The sequence below is a fragment of the Anser brachyrhynchus genome (assembly GCF_964034855.1).
Source record: "Anser brachyrhynchus genome assembly, chromosome: 16".
Classification (NCBI taxonomy): Eukaryota; Metazoa; Chordata; class Aves; order Anseriformes; family Anatidae; genus Anser; species Anser brachyrhynchus.
In genome coordinates, this window is record NC_137734.1 from 6741381 (window position 1) to 6762255 (window position 20875).

A 20875-nucleotide genomic window follows, 5' to 3' on the forward strand; every position below is an offset into this window, starting at 1 on the left:
AGCACATTACTTGCTGCAGTGAGATGTTTGCATGAGAAAGAAGCAAGGACATAAGAAGCTTTTTCAAAGCAGTAGTATATGTTTCCTGATTAAATGTGCAATTCTTGCCTTCTCATTGTGCATTTTAGTCATCATGTCTAGTTATAAGAAACTCAAACTGATTTTTATCAATTTGATTTAAAAAAATGTATTTTTTTTTTCCAACAGCCAGGTTTAGTTTTTTATGGAGCAACTTTTATTTTGTTTAATCAATGATATTGATTTCCCTTTAAATATAAGGATTGCACAGTTCAACACTGGATGTAACAACAGTATTTTAAAGATGAAGTGACTGCCTTGTTTGCTAAGGTCTCTTCTCAATAAATCACCCTGAGTTTAACAATTTTGGTTAGAATGAATCTTCATGAATTAGTGTCTTTTGATCCTTGATAGTGAAAGCTTTACAATATGGTAAAACAAAGCTCATCACTTTTCTGTATACGTTCTAGATCATTTTTTCTAATTAACTGTAACTAATTAAAAACTATCATATGGAATTCCTGGGCCTCCTTGAGTTAGCTTCTCTTATTCTTTTAAAATATTCTCTTTTTCCTTCCTCCTGTTGCTCATGGAATTATGAAAAATTACTAGCCTATGGTAAGCTCCTCCTTGTCTCACTTTTCTAAGACTTTCTTGTAAAAAATGTTGGAGAAAATTCACCACAAACATACAAACAATCCAAACCCGATCCCCAACTCATCCTCTTATTATGTTAGGTGTTTTCCTTCAATGTATGTGAATGTGTACTTAATATATACATGTAATAAATACGAATGCATTCTCAGCCAGCCCTAGTCCCCCTTTTTCTTTCTTTTTCTTTTTTTGGCCTTCCACCAGCTTTTTCCTGCAATAAAATAAGGAAAAAAGAGAATTCTTTATATTCTCCCCATTTCATTTTGTTACAAGTTTCTCCAAAAGAATTTAAGAAATGTTAGATAGTGGTGGTTGTAGTGAGGGGCCTCTGTGCTCCAAATAACTCTAATTTTCCTATGTAAGAAATTGAAAGGACCTAAGTTTTTAATTCAAGTTATTAGACTGGAATGCAGCCGAAAGAAGAATGCCTATTTCATTCTGGACTGAAACTTCTGAGAAACCTTTAATGGAAAATTTCTGAATGGATTTTGAACACCAAAAAGAATTACAGGAAAAAGAAAGAGGAGCATTTGACCATCTGCAGCATGAAATGTTGAAGTCTGATCTTTTTATCCTTCTTGTAAAGAAAGGCTGATGCCTTTTGAGGAGAGGTATTTTCGGTTTCTGCTGTTCATGGTTTCTGCGTGCTGCTTTAACCTGAACTCAGAAATCTGGAGGGCTAGAGATGTTCATTCTTAAAAACATTAATATTTATCAAATGTAATTAATGCTTTTACACACCACTTACACCTAACAGAAATGATCTGTGAGCTTGCTACAAGGTGTGAAATGCATCTATTTATAGTATTCAAAAATACACTAAATACTTTCACAGCCACTCTACATAGTCAGCATGAAAAAAAGGAAGCTATAAGAAAACAAAGAAACCCAAAGCTTTTGAATGAAGCTCACTCCTGTATGGAGGGGTGAGTTAACCAGGGATTCAGAGAATCAAAATCCTTGCACTGATGCTGTGCAAAGGAGTAAAATTCATCATAGTGGAGATAAGAGGAAAACTGTAGCAAGACTTGAACTAGGAAATATGAAATTACACCACTAAATTTTACGAACTTTTAAACTCCAAATGATACATCTAACGTAAAAACAAAACAAAACAAAATGAAACAAAGGAACCAAAATACTGGTTTCTGACAGAGAAAAAATGTAATGAATTATCATGGCAACGTGAATTACTGAATATTTTTGTTGAAGGTAAGACAAGCCAAGTACAGAGGCTGGTCAGAAGATTATCATCCTTTCCCATATAGGTATTTGGGTTTGCTCTATGCTGTCCTATACAGAGCTGAGCTGATTACACTCATCTGAGAATCACTAGAGCAAGCTGTCAGTAAGACATGAAGTAGGAGTTAGAAACATTTGCTCTCCATATGCTCTGATTTGAGAATATCTTCAAGAGGATGACTGTGAGCAAGGGCTGTGTGTTTGGTGACTTTGGGTCTTCCTAACAGAACAGCAGTTATCATAGAAAACACACTGTGCTGATAGCAGACTTACAGATTGAATGGCATATACATATTAGCACAATTAAGCACGCTTCCTTTAACATTGACTGTTTTTATGAAATCAGTGAACCTACTCTGATTTATTCTACCTGGAGATCAGGACGATATGCTTTTGTACAGTCTCAGGAAAGAGAGCAAGGTCCTGCAGTTTAAGAGTTCTCTAGCTCCCAATTCATTCTAGTGGCTTCATGTCTTTCCACTTTGTCCTGGGACCCTCAAAATTGTCTTTCTTATATCATCAAACCCTATTAGTATTGCCTCTATAGCATAACACATTTGATATCCTATAATTCAATAACAGTCAACTAGTCTACTTTTGACATCTGAATTATATTAAGAAAGGAAAATCATTACAAAATGAATATGGTGAGTTTCCAGGACTCTGGATGATGCCCTCCTAAAGGCTGCTCATGTGCCACTGAAGCCAAGGAGAAAAAAAGGGCATCACAAATGCCTTAAAGATTTTTTGACAGTCATAGTGTTTGAATATGAGCAAATTCTTATTTACTTTGTTCAGTGCCACAATTAGTGAAAATCAAAGTGTCTGTAGCTGCATTTTATACTGTAAATTATTAGGTAATTAACCTTAATGCACCCTGCTCAGACTCCACAGCTTTCAAACATAGCCAAGAGCATCTTTCAAATGCAACAATACATATGACTGCATCACTGCTTAATTATAAATAAAACAAGCCTCTAATGCAATGTGAGGGATTTGGATGGTGCTAATGGAGAGTGCAGGAGGAAGAGGGAAAAAGAGAGATAGAGAGAATTAAATCATCTTTCAGCAGAGCAGAAAGACAAAGATTCATATCACAAGGATGCAAATAAAAGAGCATCCAACCAAAGGATGCTTTACTTGCACACTGATTTATTTTATTATGTTCATTATCTTCCACAAGGGATTGTGTTTATTCTCTTTCACATGCAAAAGTGTTTTATATTTAATAAAACAGGGATGATAAATAATTAAACCAGACTGTCTATAAATAAAATTGAGATTTTGGAAATCTGTATCAGTCCTACCCATTTCTGGTTTTACGGCAAAAGTGGGCCCTAGCAATGCCAGGGACCGCAAGACCGAAACTGGTACGTTCACAAAGATTTTCACAGAGAAACAGCTAATGTGATTAGGTTTAATAGAGGATCCTGCCTCCTAACAGACAGTAGGAATATGCATAAAGTAACAGGGCCTGCTTAGATTTTCCAGTGTAAGAGTGCTGATGTACTCCTGTAGGTCGAAATATTTCCATCTAAGCGTACCTACTGTATTTGACAGGAGCAAGACAACATTAATCCTAGCTACTGGAACTATATTACATGTATTAAATAAATTATCATTCTCTGTATTTGAGATGTAGGGGGAGAGAGAGTTTGTATCACCGCTGGCTATATAGCTCGATTTCAGTTTGAGGCACTGAAGTTGCAGTACATGAAAGTTTTACCCTCCTCATCAGAAAGCTCAGACAGGGCAGCTCAAAGCAGCTTCACTTGCAGCGAATTTTCCCCCTCCTGGACAAGATGGGGTTTGTTCCCTAGCTCATTCCTTTGCATTTCACATCTGTGATAGCTGGAGCCCTAGAAAGAGCAGTGATGTAGAATAACCCAGAAGGGATGCACAACATCCTTAAGACAAAAGTGTTACAGATGGGGTTAGATGAGCTCCATGTTAGGTAGCACACCACCATCAGAGGCAGAGCCCAGGAGGGCAGACTCCCATTCTCTTGCTGCAGCCAATGTATCTTATCTTAGATGTGCTCCACCTTGTCTGTGAAAAAGCTCATCCAGATTTGTCAAAAATGAATGTGTTACCTTTTGCCTTCAGCCTTGCAGCTGGAGCTATTAGGAGGAAGTAGCTAAATTACGACTTACTACCCAAATAGTACTAATATGAGAAATGAGGTATTTTCCCAGTGAATGGAATTGCTGTGACATTGTGTTTGTATGAAAAAAAAAAGAGAAGGAAAAAGAAAAAAGGACACTCATCTAGTAACACGTTGCTGGCCCCACGGCTGTTTCAAAGGACCAAATATAGGCCATTCTTGTGTAGTCTGAAAGGGGAGGAAGGAGGAACAGGTCTGATGACACATATGAGATCTGTCGTTAAATTGCAGCATTAAAAAGAATACTTCAAGATTTCTGCATGCATGTAAAGAACTGAAAGGGCTATTTGTCCCTCCATGGGTGTGAATAACGCCTATTGACATTAATGGTTTAATTTATTTTGTGCACAGCTCAAGAGGTGAGGCTGGTTTATGCACTGAGTAACAGTGGTGAAGCTTGCTGGAGGAAGCAGAATAACCTGAGCGGAGCTGCTAAGTCTGGCAGAGCCTTCAGCTCCTGCGTGCTGTTAGCAATGTGTCAGCTCTCCACAGCCAAGTGAGGACCGCAGACTTCTTAAAACAAGGGAGTTGTAGCTGCAGGTTCCCCACTGTGAAAGCAAGTATAAATGCAAGTGTCAACACAAGAGTACAGGGCTATGAGGAAATGGCAGGAAACAAGCCTTTACACAGCAGATTATTCATCTCTTGTGCTGTAGCTTTCTATCCTGTGTGCTGGCATATAATATGACTGCAAATATTGCACTGTTCGCACTTTAAAATACACTAAATAACATTTATAAAACAGTCAGAACTGAGAAAAAAAGGATTAGGGATAAAATTCAAGGCTGTTGGCTCTGGATCTGCTCTACGCATGGATGCTGCTGCAGAGGTTGGTGCTCTGCGTGGCATGAAGAGGAACGTAGACCAGTGCCTGAGTACCAAGCAGTAGGGTGGGTAAAGGCTCCCATTTTCAATGGGAATTTTCTCTGAAGTCCCAGGGATGTTTTGCCCCCATACAAGCACTATTGTAAGGGGACAGGCAGGATGGAGGATTTAGGCCAGTTCCAACAACCAATCACAACTACTGCTACCTTGCAGGACTTCTCTCATAACTCAAGAAGAAGGGATTATTCTCCTCTGTCATTTCAGTTGTCACTAAACAGCCAAAGCCAGCAAGCACCTTGTGAGTCACAGCTTCAAAAACGGCTTGTTACAAAACGGCTATTCCTCTAAGAGCTGAGCAGTACAGGTCAGGTCCAGACACTGTCTGGGCCTTTTCATCAAAAGGCAAAGAAGGAAAGAGGCTTTTCACTTGTGATCTTGATCCAGTCAGCTGGATTTTTGCTCTGTGTGAAAGCAAGTACCAGACATGCTGTCTTTCCCCTATCCTAGATCTCACTCGGAGGCTCAGCATCTTCCTCAGCATCAAACACAGCATTGTCCCTGTGAGGGGACAATGGGACCTGTGAGGGGAACAATGTTGCCTACCTATTTATCCCATGACTCCACACAGTTATAACAGTTATACTTCTGGAAATGCTGTGCCAAGACCAACAGCTAATATTCCATTAGGAGTTAAACAGGCAGGGGTTTACAATTGCCAGGCTACACAGCTCCAGCAGCCATGTCATCTTACTTTAATGGGATATCCGAACCCGATTTCCCTAACCAGAGGTCATTGACTTTTAGCACATAGAAAGGGAACATATTTTTCTCCATCTTTTTTTTTTTTTTTCAAATTAGGTGTGTCTAAAAATGTCCATATTCACGAAAGACAGCTCAGCAGAAATGTACAATATATTATATAAACACTAGAACACAAATCAATTTGAGAGGTTGAATCCTCTGTGCAAAACAAGGAGCTCAGTAACCCTCAAAGATGAGTCACAGAGAAAGAAGCTCAGGACTGGAGAAAGAAAATATACAAATTTATCTGAGAATAATCACTATTTCATGCTTGCTTATAATTATAATTTAATTATAAACCCAATTTTGCAACATTTTTTTAAAGTAGGCAGTTAGCATTGAAGTATTTTATATGCAACAATCTGCTATTGAACTTCCTCATTATACAACAATTGCTATATAGATTTCCCTGTTGTTTAAGCATATTTTTTTGCCACTTGCAGATTTCAGTTGTAATCTGATAATACAAACTATTTGATCCAAGATCAATGGTACTATTTTACATGCCACATTGCGAGAAATGGTAGTTGAATATTTGATATAATACATATCGATGGAGAAGCTCGTATTTTTTTCCTTTTGCATGCAGACGGATTGACAAATAGAAAACTTTTGGATATTTGATAGTCTTCCCCACCCCCATAATCATTCATCTTAGAAAAAAACAAATCTATTTAATAAATCAGAAGTTTACCCCATGTGAGGGCCCCTACTCTTCAGTGGAATTTCTAACCTGGCTGAGCAGAGGGAAATCCTAGATTAAAGAATAAATTATCTCAATTTCATGCGCTTCCCAACTGGTTCAAACCACTGAAGCTTCACCGACTTCAGCAGAACCAGGGCAATTTCTGTCATTTGAGAATCTGTCACCTAACTTCTAGAAAGAGAATAAATTTCTGCCTCTCGCAGTGCACAAAACTAGCTTATCTCACAGGTGTGACAACTGGGTCTCCAAAATCATCAGCAGCTATTCCCTTGGGAGAAACATTGCTTTGTGGTGCAGCCACTGTTCTGGTAGGTAACGTCATGCAATCAATATGTAGAAAAGGACCTCACATTTTATTTGAGCCTGCAGGGGTCTGTAGGAATCATATTGTGTAGGGACTTTCCTATGATTACATATTGACTCTTTCACAATATGATAGAGAGAGGAAACTATTTCGTTTGAGCTCACTGAGAGAAAGGGGAGGAGGCAGAACGCAGATTTTTCTCATCAGGCGTTCCCAAGGAGGCTCTGATTTTTTATTGTGTATATGGTAATAGCTTCGGACAATTTTAGCAAATGGCATGAGTTGCACCTTATGGGGAAAAGGAGAAAGACATTCTTTCACAAAGAAAATCAGAACATATCAAGCTATAAGTGCTTGGGGATAGTTGTGAGAACATTTTAAATTTGGGTGACTTTTTGCTGAGACTGCCACGTTTTGGTGTGCAGTTCTGAAAGCTACAGGAAGAAAATCCTGTGTGTAACACAGAGCCCTGGCAGGAATAATCAGTTCAGCCCCTGAGCAACGCTGGCTTCACAGTGCTGTTGCGAGGTCCCTGAGCTACACCAGGCTGTGCAGAAATTCCTCATGCTTTTCCACACATTCAGATGTGTTGGGAGAGGTATTTGGTGAGGCTCCCAGACATTTCTTCAGCTCCGTGGGAAGACCCAGTCACCACGTGGCTACAACTGTTGCCAAATCAATTATATTTGCAAGCACAGAAAGGCAGGGAGAAGGGGAAGGGCTGGGTTTCCATGTGGCATATGCTCTTCAGTTTTCCTGCTCTAAACTGTCATGCAGAGTGATTTAGCAGTATTGGAAAGACTAAAAGAAATTGATTTAGCCATTAAAAAATAAGAAGAGCTCTCAGTGTTGTATCAGCTGTAGCTGGAAGGAGAGTTCAGGCTGGCACTAGAAAATTTATTAAATTGTTAGAGTCCACAGAGAAGATGAACTTACAAAAACTCAGTGGTTGATCTATTTTAGTATTTTTGGAGAGCAGCAGAGTGCTCATCTCCTGAAGTACCAGCAAAGATTTCAGGGAGAGTTTTATACGACCATAGCTCTGCTTTGGCAAGAAGGGTAATACTAACGATAATAATATATACAGTTCTATTATTTTTTTTTAATCTGAGCTATGAAAGGCATGATTATCCTGGCCCCAAACTGAGATGCATCGTTTGGCTTCCTAGGGTGGAGCTGGAATTGCTCCTAAATTCCACTGGGATAAATCAGAGAACAAATCTTTAAGTTTTGAATGAAAATGTTCTTCATTGAATATGTTTGCATTTAATAGAAATAAAACGAACCCATGAACATACTAAACTAGGGCAAATCAACCTCAATGAATAATATGCAAGTCTTTGAAGTGAAGCTTCCCACTCAATTTTTGTATCTATTTACACTGATACATTAATTAATGCTAAGTAATTCCTAATTGTAGTGATTTGATGGCAAACTTTTAAGCATACTGAAAAAGGGAAGAATAATAAATAAAAAGAGGTGAAAAATTTCCAGTAGCCTGAACTATTTTCTACTAATAACTTCACTTGAACGTAAAATACTACACAAAACCAGCTAGTCAATTAATTAACAGTTGGTAAATAAACATACATTTTATTTCTGGAAGATATATGTAGTTATTGTGTAGCATCTATATTCAGGAAGCCATTGTAACATGGAAATATACCTCACTGCTGTATTAGTAATCATAGAAATGTTATTCTGTCAGCATTATAAAATATTCCTAGATGAAATTTACGCTGGTAGGATGCAAGCAGGTATGAGTCAGGGAGTTCTGGGTTCTTATATACTTGAGTCGCATTTGAAATAGGCATATAAGCACAGATTTCTCCAGCTCTTACATGTGTAGACATTTTTAATGCTTTCTGCTCCAAAAAAAAAAAGGGGGGGGGGGCAGGGGGAAGAAAAGAAACAGAAAAAACCTCTGCCCTTTGTGCTTCCCATTGTGAATAGAAATTGTTTTCCCTTGGATTGATAACTTATTGATAGTTACCTTGCTAATCTTGTGGAGTTACGTCAGCTGAATTCATTTAAACAGTGCTGTTCACTAAATCCCTCTGATCTCAGAGAGAAAGCAGGGCTTGCAGAAATCAGAAGGCAGCAAAAACATCCAAACTACAGAGAGTAGCTGATGATGAACGTCTACTCCTCCAGGTCCTGCTGGATCCATCTTCAGCAATGCAAGACATAGACTTGACTCTGATTGTCTGAACAAATGACCACCAAAGGGTTTTTGCTTCAGGAATAGCATAAGCAATTTTATAATCACATATTACAGACTTATGAGACAGGAATAACATGAGAGATATGATCATCATAGCTTTGTACTGTTCTTTCATATTTAAAAGCACAGCTGGAAACTTTCTGGGGATGAAAGATATAAGATTCAAGTAACAAAGCACAAGAATCTTAAAGGTATGAGATAATATTGCATATATCACAGAACAGTCACTCACCGTCCCCAGATTAGATAATTCAAGAGACTGATTTCCATGAAGTTGAGATATGCAGTTCATAAAATGCATGTGTAATTGCTTTCCTAAACTGATTAAGCAATTCCCATATCTGTGCATCCCAATCAGTAATTGCAGACCTAACCATCCATTTGCATATTTTCTGTTACTCACTTGGCATATACAATCACTGTGCATGCAAACTAAGAGCAGTATTTTACATCCTAACAATTTGAGAATCAAACCTCTAAGCCTTTTTCTTGTCTAACTTTTGTAATAGATTTCACATTGTTATATTTAAAGTGGATTTTGGCCATTCCTCCTTCAGAACAAATAATAGGAGCTCTTCACTGTAAACTGAGATAATGAATCAGACAGTTTCTGGAGGGGTTTCAGATAAATATCTCCTGTAATTAATAAGGCTAAATGAACACACATTGATCTGGTTACTTCTTGTCCACCACTGATACCAGTAAAATACAAAGTTTGTGAAGAAAATTGAATATTTATGTAGGAAATTAATAGAAAAATAATAGAATACAGCATTCCTTGTTTCTCATTCTTTTCATGTCTATCACCTTCTCTATGCTGCACTCTTTTATTGGCTTTATCAGCTTCCTCCTCCCCCCCCCAAAACCCTTTAAAAGAAAAAAAGAAAAGAATTAATTATTAACTGTTTACTTTGTCACCTAAGGTCTCAACTGCACCTGCCCCAAACTGCATGTAGACAAAAAAAGAGAAGATGGTTTTGGAATGCCTCTCCTCAAGGTAAGACTTTGCTCCATCCCATGTAAGCATTAAATCTACCTCTTGTTGAGAAGTGAAAACCTTCAACAGGGAGAGTAGCACCAACATGGGACCAAGGGCACGTTCCTGGGCCTCTGTCTCGGCTCCCCATGCAGAGGGTGGAACTGAACTGGGTAGGTGTGCTCCATCCAAAATGAGCTGTGTTCTGCTACCCTTTGTTTATTATAGCAAAAAAGTGACCCTTGCTTCCCTTTAAGAAAAAAAAAAAAAAAAAAAAGAAGGAAGGATTTTTATGAGGCAATTCCTCAGGTGACCACAGAGTAACATAAAGTAAGAGAGGTAAATGCTGGCCATTCCCTTCCCAGCCAGTACTGGCAACTCCCTTACTAATGTGCTGTACCTCATGAGACTTATTCTGAGCTGTTCTGTACTTCCCCTGCATTGCAGATGGATGCATGCACAAATCCAGAGGGGTCAGCCACTGACAGATGAGATGCTGCGATGCTTCCTGATGCCAAAGTCCAGTATGGATGCAGTTATTTGTTGTCTTTTCCAAAGCAGTCAGAATTGCTCATCTCTGAAACTATTTAGGTGGTTCAAGATGCAGATAAAAATGACAATGTTTTCTAGGAATAGATCCAAATTTGGGATCCTGATCCAAAAGGTAAAGTGTTGTAGGTATTATAGTGCTTTACCCATAGTACACATAGGCAGGAGACAAGTACCCACCCTCTCCATCATCAGCTTAATGCACGAGATTCTGAACTAACATGAATCAAAGCTGCAGGAGATTTTTATACATTTGTAATTTTACCAAGTCAGACTTTATGGATAGAGAAAATGAATAACCTCATTTTTAAAGGGGTCTATATCTCTGAGATAGTAAATGCATAAGCCACATCAGTATTAATGGAAGTAATGTGCATGCATGTGTAGCAGAATAAACACATTAAGTGCTGTTAATCATCACTTAAACATAGAAATCTCTTTGAATATCAACAGCGCTGGCAGCTCCCTTGACTACAATGTTTTGGGATGCAGAGCCAGAAATGTCTTTCACTTTTTAATGATTTTTGAAATTATGTTATATTTTATGGATTAAACTCTGAGGAGGTGTTAACTGACATAGCAGCACTAACTTTTATGGAGTAGTGCCAATTCATTCTTTAAGGCAATCTGTCTCTAGATATGAATAAGAGGTAAGATTAAATATAAATAATATGGCAGAAACATCTTATTTTTAACAAATACAGAAAAAAAATACTTCCTCACCGTTTTCTTGAAAGTAGCTTTTAGTAGTAAAAAAATTTAGTTTTTTTTCAAAAAGTTGATTTTATTGTACTATAATTGTATACACTTAAGACTGTTCAAAAATAGTTTTCATATCTTTGAAAACAGCTGCCATCTTGAGTGTTTATTAATATGAGTGTATTAATATGAAGATTACTGTGGACAACATTTGCAGCCTTCCAAAGTTCAGTTTCATTGCAGCTATCCTACTTAATCCAAAATTAAGCTACTGAACCACGGGTCAGAAGCACCGCAGTTGACGCAGTAACAGTAGATAGTAAGTTGACACATGGGAACTGCATGCAAGGCGGAAACCTCAGCCCAGTGCAGGAATAGTAGGGACTTTATAACTGTTAACAGCCTTGAATTCTTTCCAAAGCCATACACCACTATATAAATTTATGTTTCTTATTGATCCTTTTGCATCATAGAGAATCCGTATGTAAACAAGTGACAGGAGCTACTGTACGCTTCAGATCCAGTGACTAGTTATGCATATGTGTACACAGGGTCTGAAGCATGGACTCATATCAAATAGTATTGCCCAAAGTATGAAGGCAGAGTTAATTTCAGTGTCTTGCTTGCTTCCCTGCATCTGTTTGGTTCACACAGCCTGATAGAAAAAGACATTCTTCAAAGACTCACTGAATCACTTTTCAGAGTACTTTAGAGCTTACACATCTAACGGAGGGTACCTTCTCCTGATTTCTTGACAGTCGCTGGCTACAGTCCCTAGGAAAGGTGGTAGAAAGGGAGAAGACACAATCCACTGAACAACCCACCCCACTCAGCCTGCATCTCCTTTGCTCTCAAACTATTTCTGTGTGGCTTATCAAAACATGTGACAGCAAAATAACTTTGGTGCCCAGCCCACGTTTTCAGACATAAGAAATTAAATTATTTTGCTGTATTAATTATACTCTTCTAGGTGCAAAGGTTATACTGTAACTCCTTTAATCTTACCAAACTGCAGAAGTCCAAATTACCTAGGCCTTCCAAAGCCTTTCAGCCCTTCTCCCAGCTTTAAGTTCTACAAAACTAAAATCATTAATGTAGTCAATGTTAGGATTCAGATACTGGCCAAGGAGAATAAAATTTTGGTCTTCTAAAACACGGATATCATCTGGAGGCCCCAGTTGCCACTGAAGGTAATAAATTCCAGGATAAGACGTGTGATTCAGCCTCACCACATCATGTCACTTTGAGAGCTAGCTCCTTCCAGATGAAATATTTCTGTATTCTGTGACATGTTATCTACCTCCAGCTCTTTGAATGAGGTTCAAATCAGACTGAGACTGTAATAAGGAGGAATAAACAGAGTTTCCAACTCAGTTTTTCTAATGCAGCACTGGACTTATCACTGCCAGTGCTGAAGGCTGCCAACTCCTCCTGCAAGTCAGGTATCTCAGATATAGTCCCAGAGGCAGCTTTTCTTTGAGGTCAATACATAACCAGAATATAGCTGGGAACCTTATAGGGTTTAATTAATCATCTATGATTTTTGAGGAAAAAAATACAGTCAACGACCCCTTGATTTTCACTCAAAAGATAAGATTAGCCAAAAGATTTTATATGCAGAGACAGTAAATAATTTTATGTTCTTTCTCCTCCAATGCCTTTGGTGGTCCTCATGAGCAGAGTTCCACCAGGGCCACTGTTGTGATTCTGTTTCCAGCAATAAGAGATGAACGTACCTTTGATACATTTACTATTTGGAGCACGCTTTATTGCCAGTCTGCACTGTGTATTTGCCTGCCAGGGAAGTTATAACACAACTGGGAGCACCAGAGTGACCGTTTTATGCACAACCAGGATTCAAGTGTGGTTCCATTCCATTGGGCTACTAAGGAAAGAAAGAGAACGAAATACCTGCTGAAGTGGATGGCCAGAATTTCTTGTCTTATATAAGCCATTTATTTCTGTATCATTTGTGGGATATATTTTGAAAGGATAAATATTTTTAAAACCAGTCAGTATTTTATTGCATTCTCACAACTTATTTAAAACCTCAAAGCAAATGCTTTACTCTATTACTTAAATATATATATATATAGAGAGAGAGAACACAGCTGTATATCATCTGTAAAAACATCACTCACTATTCGTTCCTTGTATTAAAATGCAACTTTATTACCTACTGCAATTATGAGAAATTTAGTCTGGTTCATATATTTTCCAAGGTATGGAGAATTACATCATATTATTTTTGGTAGTAGACAGCAACATATTGTGCCTTTCTCATAGCTAAGTCTAAAATTATATACTAAGACAGTGATTCCATTACAGAATATGATTTTAAGATATTCTTCTAATTTTTTCATTAATGGCTTGAATGGTCACAGCAAATTCCAGATGATGTGTGGTAGTAACTGCTTTTCTGGTTCAGATATGAACCATCACTTAGCCTAAGAATTTCTTTCAGCTCGGCTGTGATTATATATACAGAAGCAGAGAAAATAGTACTTCTATTAGAATTAGTGACAAGCTAGCATAAGTCATTGGGACACATCAGCGAAGATCACTCATGAGAAAAAGCTTTCTGTATTGAGTCCTAAATCTTTAGGATGAAATTCTGACCCCACTGAAGAACTGATCTAAATTCTACCTATGCAGTACAAAGCAGCTTCTCACAAAGCAGGTGTTTGTATGAACCTACTTTTTTGTTTAAAAGTCTGTTTGCATTTTCTAAACTCCACGGAGCAGGCTGAAGAGAAGAAATATTTTTAAAATTTAAACCACTGAACTTGAAAAGTTTTCTGGATCTCATGCGAAGGGAAGTTAATATAAATAAAACAAGACTTCAGTACCTCTGAAATTTTTATTATAATAAAACAATTTTCACTGTGTTCACAAACCTGAGGCAAAATATTGCTCTCAGTGATGTAAATAGGAATCTTTTCAATATGCATAAAAGGTACCAGCCAAGTCCTAAATTCATGTTTTTATTAGAGAAAACTGATCAAAAAAGCTGTTTTTAAACATTATTGGATTAGATAGCAACATCATGCATTTCCATCTGATAATCTAAAGTTATTTCTGAGAGTTCCAGCTCCCATGCTAGCATTGCAGAAGTCTCCCCCAAAAATTCTCAATGTTTTTAATTAAAAAATGCCTGAAAATGCTTTTTCTTGACTTTGATGCTGTCACTTCAGGAGCAACAATGTCCAGAGAGGGCAGCATTAATGCTTGATTGGTGAGAGATGGGAGTGTAACCAGGGGGAGGTGGGAGACAGAGAGGCAGATTGTGGGTCTGAGGGCAACAGGGGCAGTGTTTCTCCAGGACACGAGCCAGGGAGATGGAAGAGGCAAAGCCTTTTAGGCCAACAGACATTTAAATGGGCAAGGGATTGGACTGTGGACCCAAGCAGAATAGCCTGCTTAGTATCCAGAGAGGGGTCTGACTGCAGCTCTAACAATTTACTAGACCCTTAATTACCCGAATAATTACTAGGTGGTCAGTGTGATGAATTTGGTCCATCTGAAGTCAAGGCACTCTACTTTAATTTTTTTCTCTTTTTTTTTTAAATGGAATTAAACTGTGTTGTGATAGATTTTTCTACTTTGCATTTGTAACTCATAGCATTCAATTTTTCACAGAGAGGCAAAAGTTATGTTAAAGCAAATCAAGTATAGCTCTGCCTTCCTTTTCCACTTTTTCAGCTATGGAGAAATATATTGCTAATCAACATGAAATGCAATTTTGACTGCATGAAAACTACTTTTTGCAACTCTAGGCAATTATAACAAGTCTATTGAAAAATTTGCACTCTTGCAGTACTATCAAAATGTGGTATTTTTCAAATTACACACTGGATACAAATACTGTATTGAACAGACTTTTTCCACTACCTTGGGATGGACTCTTATGCCCTTATCCCTGCTGAATAGGTATTTCTTGAAGAGCAAAGCTATTGACTTCTGAGGTGCTATTTGCAGTATCAAGTTTTAAGAAACTCAAAAACTCATCCTGAAGCTATTTTCTCCCCTTGGTTTCAGACAGTTATTAGACAGAACTGAGAAGGGGCCCAGGATCTTAACACCCAGAACAGCACCCAGAGCTCCCTCAGCTTCTGCCTTTACTAATTCAGATAGTATTTCACTCAGCAAAAACTATTTTTTCCCACTTTTCTAAAGTCAGTATGAAAGCATTCACAGGGGCCTGGAAATTAAACTTCCTCAGCTGTGATTGTGTAGGTCTGAGAAACTGGAGCATGGTCAGTTTTCAATGCTGAGTGTACTAGCACAGGTGATGCTGTAGCCTGGAAGAGGTAGAAGGAAGCCTGTGTTTGCTGTGTTCTGAGCCATCAGGATCCAACCTTTCTCCTGTTTTGCTTGCAAAAGTCTCTTGAGTTCCAAAACTGAGGGAACAAAAGCTGATTTTCATCCTCTGGATAGATTTTCTGATTTTAAAAAAGCTCATTTCCTATGTGATTAATATTAAGAATATGCTCAACTCCCATTGCATTCAGGGGGTACTAAGAGCATAGTCATGGCTTTCTGGATGAAAAAAAAATAATAATAATAATAAAAAAGGAGTTTACCACTGCCTAAGAGCTGTGATTTACAGTTTTGCTAAATTACAGGATTTCCCACAATCTCACTGCCAATCTCACTCCAAGTTCAATGAGCACCAAATTAGGCAGTGTTTGCATGCAGTGGTGCACACACTGCTCAGTGACCATACACAAGCTACTGCTATATTTGCCAGCTATGAATCATACTCCAAAGTGGATACTTGGTTCGTCACACTTATTGTGCTGGCAGCTTATTGTTGTTGGAGTAGGATAGTATTTCTTATAGATGATTAAAATGATGAATGAGTTAGGAGAACCAGAAACTGGACCGGGAGCTGAAGTCCTGTACTCAAAGCTTATGGGATTATATTTATTGGGATGTAACTCATGGAAGACAGAGGCTCTTTGGAGTACACTGGGGGAAGAAGCTCATCTATCTCAGGTGTGAAGGTCCATAAAGCAACAGGTAACAAATCACCGGCAGAATTGTTGGTGGACAGATGGGCAATGTGCACCAGCCTGCATCCACCATCCACAGAGTGTCCGTCCTTGATGGTCTCTGTCTACAAATCTGGGCTTTATTGCTCTTAACTTTATTCATAGAAAAGAGTATGCAAGCTGTGCTGGTTTATAGTTTAGAAGTTCAGAAGTGTTATACACACCTGGCTTGGGTTGCAAAACTATGGCATTTATTCCCACTATATAAGGAGGGGTACTTGATTTCAGAATATCCTTTCAATTAAAGGAATACTTGTACATAACCCAGAATCTTATTATGCAGTTCAGGGCTCCTTACTCCTAAATTCCTTTTTTTCTGTCTTCTTCCAAAAATTGTTTTAGTCTTCTTATATTTTTTGCTTTAATTTTCAGTTTTATTCATTTTTATTCTAATTAAGCTCTGAAAAGCCTTTCTTCATATCATATTCAGATTGATAATTAGTTTGAAGGTATTCGTCAGTCTACAATATCTTTTGTTATTGTGGAGTTTTTATAAAAAAAAAAAAGTATTAAAATAGTGCTACCTCCTCACTCCTGAGAAGCCTGTAATCCAACATCCACAGATAACAAGGAATAAGGTATTAGTTCTGATTTTATATCTTTTAAGCATTGGTCTGCAGAGCAAAAAGATATATAGATTTATATAAAAATATCTGTTTAGTCAAACACTGACACGCATTTAATGGAAAACAAGGGTGATTCTAATAACATTCACTTAATCTATGACAGTTAATACTGACTTCCTTTCTTACTTCTATTTCCAGAGTCAAAGATGGGTAATCCAAGAAGGACACACAAAGTTTTCTCCCAGTGTATTAGTGCTAGCGTCAGGTTATTTGACCTTCCCACTATCTCTGGACAGATTTCCCCAAACACAGTTGGACAGGAATGGACCCTTGACAAGAATGCTAAGTAATCCACCAGCCTTGCATGTAGTGTTTCATATATTTGTTTGTATTTATTTATTACCTTACCGGAGCTCGTTAGAAGATTCTTACCAAGGGTGACACTGAAGCTGTTCAGGTCCGTGTAGGGAGGCCTATGTGAACACTGATTCAGTGGGGTTGGATAAAGCCCCACCGAGCATTAGTAGCATTAGCATCATATCCCTTTATATGATGTCACGCACGCAGTTCCAATTGGCTCTCTCATAAGTGAAACTCCTTGCAGACATATAATGAGGATTTGGTATTTTCTTAATAGAAAGTACTAATACTGAAACAGATGGTAGAAGAGGGGGAAAGTATCAAGAGAGATTATTGAGTTTTTATCTTGCAATCTGCCAATAATCGTGAACTGGTGCCCTGGGATGAAGACAATGAAAGAAATCAGAATTAGCAGGTGAGGTCAGGCCTGTGAAAGCAGAGGGGATAAAAGGACGAAAAAAAGCCTCCTGTCCTCTACTTGACACTTTAGGAATCGATTTATTAGTCTGTTTCTTTGGGGAAAAGCAACAGCAAAAAACAATTTGCAATTAATTTTCCTCCTAACAAACTTTATAATAGTTCCTAATAGCTATTTATTTTGGCAGTTTGATGAAGAAATAGTCCTTGTTTCATATAGTTGCTGTGGATACCGCTGAGCACCCAGCGGTGCTCCCCAGCACATGCCCACCAGGTGTGCTGTGCTTCTGCTCCGCCGAGCCGCCCAAGCACTGGTGGGCACTGGAGCTTCCTCCCAGCACTGGTTTTCTCCCAAGGAAGATGAGGGCCTGTACAAAGAAGACGGAAGGATGGGAAAGGCCACAAGGCAGAACTGCAGCAGGCTGCAGTTGGGACACCAACAGAAGCATCCACTTGTCAGTGTTAATGAAGGAACGTGACTCATAGGAAGCATATGAAAAATGAACCTGCAGATTTCATCCTTCCCAATGCTAACACAGAGAGTCAGAGCCTTCTATGATCAGGTAGTAAGGAAACTTGTTTGAAAATAATTATTGCCTAGCCTTTTGAAGGATCAGGGAATAAGACAGAGAAATATGCTGTGGCCCTGAACATACATTTTATAAAAGCCAAAAAATATTCTAGCTTCAAAGGATTTGGAATGTGCTGTAAATCTAGAATAGGGTGTATGTGTTTTTCCCTTCATGAGAAGCAGCTTCTTAAATCCAGTCTGAATGTGAAAAAAATGAGTCAAAAATAGGCAGGTTGCTGAATGCTAGAATTAATGAATTCTGATTCCTATGGATTTGTGTTGCCTGATTAAATAACTCCGCCTGAATTCTACCAAGGTTTCCTGTCATCTGCATATACCACTTTCTGCATGTAGCTACCATCTCCTGAGTTAGATATATTGATGTATATCGATCCCCTGCAATATTTTCTAGCATAGACAAGCCCCTGGAGTCTGGCATTGCTACGTTTATAGAAGAGTCCTGAGCAGCCTGGCTTTACCCAGCCCCTCACAGTTCCCATCAATAGTGATTTCTGAATGCTAGGAACTAAAGCAATCCACCATCCTTTTCTTCCCTCCAATCCCATCAGCCCCAAGCACTGAACAGTCCCCAGACTCACCGGTTAAGGCCCTCATGCAGCCTCAGATGTATCTCCTGGCTGGTGCCTGGTGTCTTCAGAGTTTGAAAGCTGTTTTCTCTCAGGTCACAAATTCGCCCCATGTGAATTTCTGGAGCTCAGGAAGTTGTATGTCTGTGTAAAGTTCTTCCAGTATTTTGAATCTTGAAGTGTTTATAATGCTGCTGGCTGCTGTAGATTCTCTGGTGTTTAATAAGCTGCAAACTCCCCCCCCCCACCCCGAGAAAACTGAAATGAAACAATGGGAATTCTTAGAAGTGAACACAGAAGGACAGATGTACATGGGTAAACCTCCCACCCACCCCCCAAAGTGAGGATTTCCTCAGGGAACCAGGCTCAAAATGAGAGAAAACATCCTTAAGAAAACCCCCAGTGTTTTACATATCTACAAGATTGTAGCGCCTTGAATACAAAATGGTTGTCTACCTCAAAAGCCCGAGGATTCCTTAGAGATTTAAAGGTATAACATACAGTGAAGGAATTTGTAGTAGTTATCTGGCTCAATACAACATTCAAGCATTTTTTGGCAGAATGAGCTTTTCTATTTCTGCTCTAAAAGCCATCCAAGAGCAGAACAATCCTTTAGCAAATGTCAGCAGCAAAAATATATAGTCTGCTTTTTATTAAGCTAGTCTGTGCTAATCTGTTTTAGACGCTGGTTTCAAATTCTTTAGCCAGAGCCTTTTTTGTTGTTGAGAATGGGGTGATTTGACATGCCAGGTGCAGAAGTGTCTTTTGCATACTCAGACACAGTCTGAATCTCTGCCAGCACTTAAAGAAGGTCCTGCTGAGACCGTGCTACAGAAAACTGCTTCTGAAGCTGGAGAGCTTCTCTTCCACAGCTCGTACAGATGGTTAGGGCTCATCTACTTGACTTGTCAGCACTAGGTACTGTCAGTTGTGCACTCACCTGGAGTTTCCCAAGGATCAGTAAGGGCTGATTGACTACCTGGCTCATGATTCACAATAGAAGGAAAATTCTTGACAATGTTACCCAACTACCCTCTCATTCCCTTGTTTTGATGTGTGTGCATTTTTTCAGGGAAAGGGGTTTTCATGCCAACAGGCACAGTTGGCAGCAGGCTGGAAGCCTCCTCTGCACAGTGCTGGCAGCAAATTAGCTGAAGATCACAGCCTCCACCGAGCCAAGGAGCAGTTCAAAGAGACAAGGATTGCGCTCCCTGGGAAACTGGTGTAGATAAAAAGACGAGGGGTCACGTAGTGTTTGTAGTTTAATAATTTAATCCGGGAGATCTTAGAAAAGTTTGTGATGTTTCTTTGTCCAATCCAAGCAGGTTGATAATGGGGCATGCCTGGCATTCCCTCCCCAAGCGGCCCATTTGCTCTCTGTGTGACACTGGGCAAACCATGAGGGACAAGACTTTCATGTAGCTCTGAGGTTTGACATCTGTGGCTCTTCATATAGATCAGAAAGTTTGGCACACTGAAACAATTGCCAGCCTAATAAATCTTACCTACTGTGAATGTGCTAGACTTTACTAGGAGATTCACAGAAATAGCTATATGGTTCGTTTCACACCTTAATACATGAAACAGCCATTACAGCTATTCTAAGTAGTCAATACAGAGAATTCCTCCCAAGATGTCTGCTCAGAGCAATAATTTTGGAAAGAAATGTAAACAATCCTTAGCTTCTGTCATATTAGAGTGGTTTACACTGTGATACCAGGCATATCTCAAATGCACCAAAAAAACAAAAAAAAAAGCCAACAGTAATAATCTGACTAATTATAATTACTTACATTTTGCAAAATCAGAGATGTTACATCACATCTAAAAAAAGGAAAGCTCATCCATTTGCTGGCTACAGTATTCCCTGAGTACTGTTTGTTAGAGACTGAACAAAGGCTTCAGGCATGAAGCAAACAGCCAAGAACAGACCTATCTAAATTATGGTACTTTTGAAAAACAAAACAAAATAAGAAACCCCAATCAAATCCAATCCCAATTTTATTGTTTTTTATAAAATTTTAATTTCACATTTAACACCTATAATTGGAAGACCATGACATATTGCCAAGGCCAGTGTGTATCTCCAGAGCTTGCATGCCATGCTGAATGAGATACGCTATTAGGTAGGGCCACCAGGGTTGTGTTGTGTTCTTCA

At 38.7% G+C, this 20875-nt stretch overlaps 2 protein-coding genes across 9 annotated transcripts in view; one reads left to right on the top strand and one right to left on the bottom strand.

Moving 5' to 3' along the window:
• Positions 1 to 20875, top strand: part of CBLN4 (cerebellin 4 precursor) — a 116460-nt gene that overhangs the window by 19808 nt on the left and 75777 nt on the right. For 2 of the 6 annotated variants that reach the window (XM_080558276.1, XM_080558278.1), the window contains exon 4: positions 9862 to 9935. The exons of 3 other annotated variants lie outside the window; for them this stretch is intronic. In XM_080558276.1, coding sequence (XP_080414402.1) covers positions 9862 to 9935 — 74 coding nt within the window. Of the gene's footprint in view, positions 1 to 9861; positions 9936 to 10361; positions 13772 to 20875 lie in introns of those variants that run through there. One more of the 6 variants, XM_080558280.1, reaches the window with a different exon arrangement.
• The window catches only part of LOC308178967 (uncharacterized protein), a 308966-nt gene that overhangs the window by 14420 nt on the left and 273671 nt on the right, over positions 1 to 20875 (bottom strand). For 2 of the 3 annotated variants that reach the window (XR_013940069.1, XR_013940070.1), the window contains exon 1: positions 18730 to 18951. The gene's annotated coding sequence lies outside the window, so the exon portion shown is untranslated. Of the gene's footprint in view, positions 1 to 13877; positions 17928 to 18729 lie in introns of those variants that run through there. The other variant, XR_013940071.1, reaches the window with a different exon arrangement.